This window comes from Etheostoma spectabile, chromosome 18 (assembly GCF_008692095.1).
Source record: "Etheostoma spectabile isolate EspeVRDwgs_2016 chromosome 18, UIUC_Espe_1.0, whole genome shotgun sequence".
Lineage (NCBI taxonomy): Eukaryota > Metazoa > Chordata > Actinopteri > Perciformes > Percidae > Etheostoma > Etheostoma spectabile.
Window position 1 is genome coordinate 810,725 of NC_045750.1, and position 3,003 is coordinate 813,727.

The 3,003-nt window shown below is 41.1% G+C and overlaps 1 protein-coding gene across 2 annotated transcripts in view; it reads left to right on the plus strand.

Annotated features, from left to right (window-relative positions):
• tbc1d32 (TBC1 domain family, member 32) overlaps nucleotides 1-3,003 on the plus strand; it is a 73,173-nt gene that overhangs the window by 7,004 nt on the left and 63,166 nt on the right. For both annotated transcript variants that reach the window (XM_032543038.1, XM_032543039.1), the window contains exon 13: nucleotides 2,348-2,485. In XM_032543038.1, coding sequence (XP_032398929.1) covers nucleotides 2,348-2,485 — 138 coding nt within the window. The remainder of the gene's footprint in view (nucleotides 1-2,347; nucleotides 2,486-3,003) is intronic.

Sequence of the window (3,003 nt, forward strand, 5' to 3'; positions counted from 1 at the left end):
AGAAGCAGCGGCTCTACTCCGAGCTCCTCACGCATGACTGAGCTTCTCACCCGATCTCTAAGGGAGACACCAGCCACCCTCCTGAGAAAACTCATTTCGGCCGCTTGTACCCTGGATCTCGTACTTTGGGTCCTGACCCAGCTTTCATGACCATAGGTGAGGGTAGGAACGAATATTGCCCGGTAGATCGAGAGCTTTGCCTTCTGGCTCAGCTCCCTTTTTGTCACAACGGTGCGATAAAGGGAATGCAATACCGCACCGGCTGCTCCGATTCTCCGACCAATCTCACGCTCCATAGTCCCCTCACTCGCGAACAAGACCCCAAGGTACTTAAACTCCTTCACTTGGGGTAAGGACTCACTCCCTACCTGAAGAAAGCACTCCATCGGTTTCCTGCTGAGAACCGTGGCCCCAGATTTAGAGGTGCTGATCCTCATCCCAGCCGCTTCATACCCTGCTGCGAAGCGATCCAGTGAGTCCTGAAGGTCACAGACCAATGATGGACATCAGGACCACATCATCTGCAAAAAACAGCAATGAGATCCCCAGGCGTAGGGAGGCGACGCTCTCGTCCTCCGGGGTAAACTCCCACGTAACATAACCCGCCTGGTGCCTCACACCATGGGCAACTTCGGAGTAGAAAAGAGTCTGACCCCTATCCAGGATTATGGATATTATTACCAGAAACGAGACTATGCGTAGAGGTGAGCCCCACCAGATCCAAGTTCCAGCTCCTTCCCCCACAGAGAGGTGACGTTCCACGTCCCCAGAGCCAGCCTCTGCCTCCTGGGTCTGGTCTGAATGAAAACCAATTTCCACTCTCACTCTCTCTGTGGTAAACAGCTGATTTATTGTGTCTGCTGAAACAAACCTAAAGAAATAATACACTCAGGCTGAACTACTGTGAAAGCCTAATGAGAAAGTAATGCTTCATTTGAAGCCTGTGGGTGTTAAATGTATTTGTACCTAGACTCTGCAGTCATCATTTATTCAGTTTCCTCCAGTTCATGCTGTTCCTGCTGCCATTAAAACAGAAGAATGCAGAGAAAAACAATCCAAAGAAGAAATGAGAATGAAAAAAAGAAACAAAAGTTGACAGAAAATGTTGATAGTAATGGAGCGAAGGGAACGATAAAAGCAGAAAAATGTATAAAAGACATTCCTAAATAAATGATTAAGCGGAAGTTAAAGCAGACAACACAGAGTCAGGTGTAGACATCTAATAAAAAGATACATCTGAAAGCCTTTATAACAAAACATAAAACTAATATAATTTTGGTACAGTTAGGCGTGGCGTGCGGCAGGCTTACTTAGGCACGTAGTACAAGCAGAAAAAACAACATTTAAGGGTTAAGATCTGTTATCTATGGGTTCCATAAGATACTTTATTGTCAGTGTAGGCATACAAAGTAATTACCTTTAGAGCAATATAGATTAAACAAGATAAGAAGGTAAAAACAAGATGATAATAGAAAGGCATTACACAAGAAGTTCTCATCTCCTTTTCAGGTTGTAGCTACAGACATTGATTATACTGTAATCACTCTAATAACTTGCAACAAAAAACACAAGCAATTGTTAGTTTACAGTATTTAATCTAATTTTGCTAAACTAACATTAAGAGTTATATAGATTGATGGTAAAATTGCATTTTTTTAATTAAGAAAATTCAGTAAATTAGAGTGAAAACAGCAGGGTTTGGGGTGTAAAGGGATTTTGGTGTGTTATCTCCTTTTAAACCAGCTGGCTGCTCGAGACTGAACATTTTGACCTCGTCTTTGATGAGTGGAGATGTGCCGACTCCCGTCACCGATGCACCCCTCATAAAAGAAGAGTTTTTCTTAAAAGTGCTTCTTTTGGGTTTTCTGCACCCCAGATGCACTGAAACATTTTTCCCTGAGAAGACATTTTTCATTTGTTGATCTCATTCTATAACAGACTCTTTAAATATGACATGTCTTGAAACTGTCTGTCCGCTGCAGCATTGCAATAAATAGTGATGGCATACTAGAATATTCTTCTTATTTTGTTTCATATTTAACTCACGATATCACAAAATATCTCCAACACAAACCGCATCTTTACAAATCAGTTCTTCTATTTTTGGCAATCTGATTCTACCATTTCAACCCTTCTCATTTTTGATCTATCTATCTATCAAGTTGTCTACAGTGGGTAAGCCATTGGATAGAAAAATTCATTTCATTTACCTTCTTTCTACTGATATTTCTCAGATTTGCTCCTTCCAGCATCTTTCATTAATGTCAACACTATGTTGACCACATGGAAACTGGACTATGACTACAGTAAAAGTTTTAAATGTTTGTGTTTTCTGTTAATGTTTCAGGTTCAGTGCAGAGGGGGGTGTACACAGGACAAGAGCTTGAATATGCCTTCTTTGTCCACTCGCTGTGTGTCCTGGGGAAACTCCTCATCTACGTTAACGGCAGAAAGCTCTTTCCCATCAGAGTGAGGAAGCGCAAAGGTACAATACTACACTGTTCTGTAAGGGGGGGGGGATCACCAGCCACAATAGATACAATATCATCACAATACTTACGCCACGATGCGATATTATTGCGATATTAAAAATATTGCGAGATTCTGAGAAATATATTGCAATTTGTCACCTTTTTTCCAACTTCTAATTTTTCCCAATTTCGAGTACGACCAGTACCAGTAGCTTAAGGTGGCTAATGTTAGCAAATGTTAGATAGATATCGCTGCATAGAATGTTAACTTTACATTTACATTTACCCGAACCCTATATCTGACATTATGAACCTGTTTCAATGGCTACTGAGGGGCATTTATGCCGGTTTTTGGATGGAAAACTTGTTGTTTCAGTTACTTCTAAGGGGGGTGGGAATCACCAGACGCCTCCCGATGCGATATCATCGCGATACTTACGCCACGATACGATATTATTGTGATTTAAAAAATATTGCAATATTCTGCATTATATTGCAATTTATACCCTTTTTTTCCAACTTCTAATTTTTC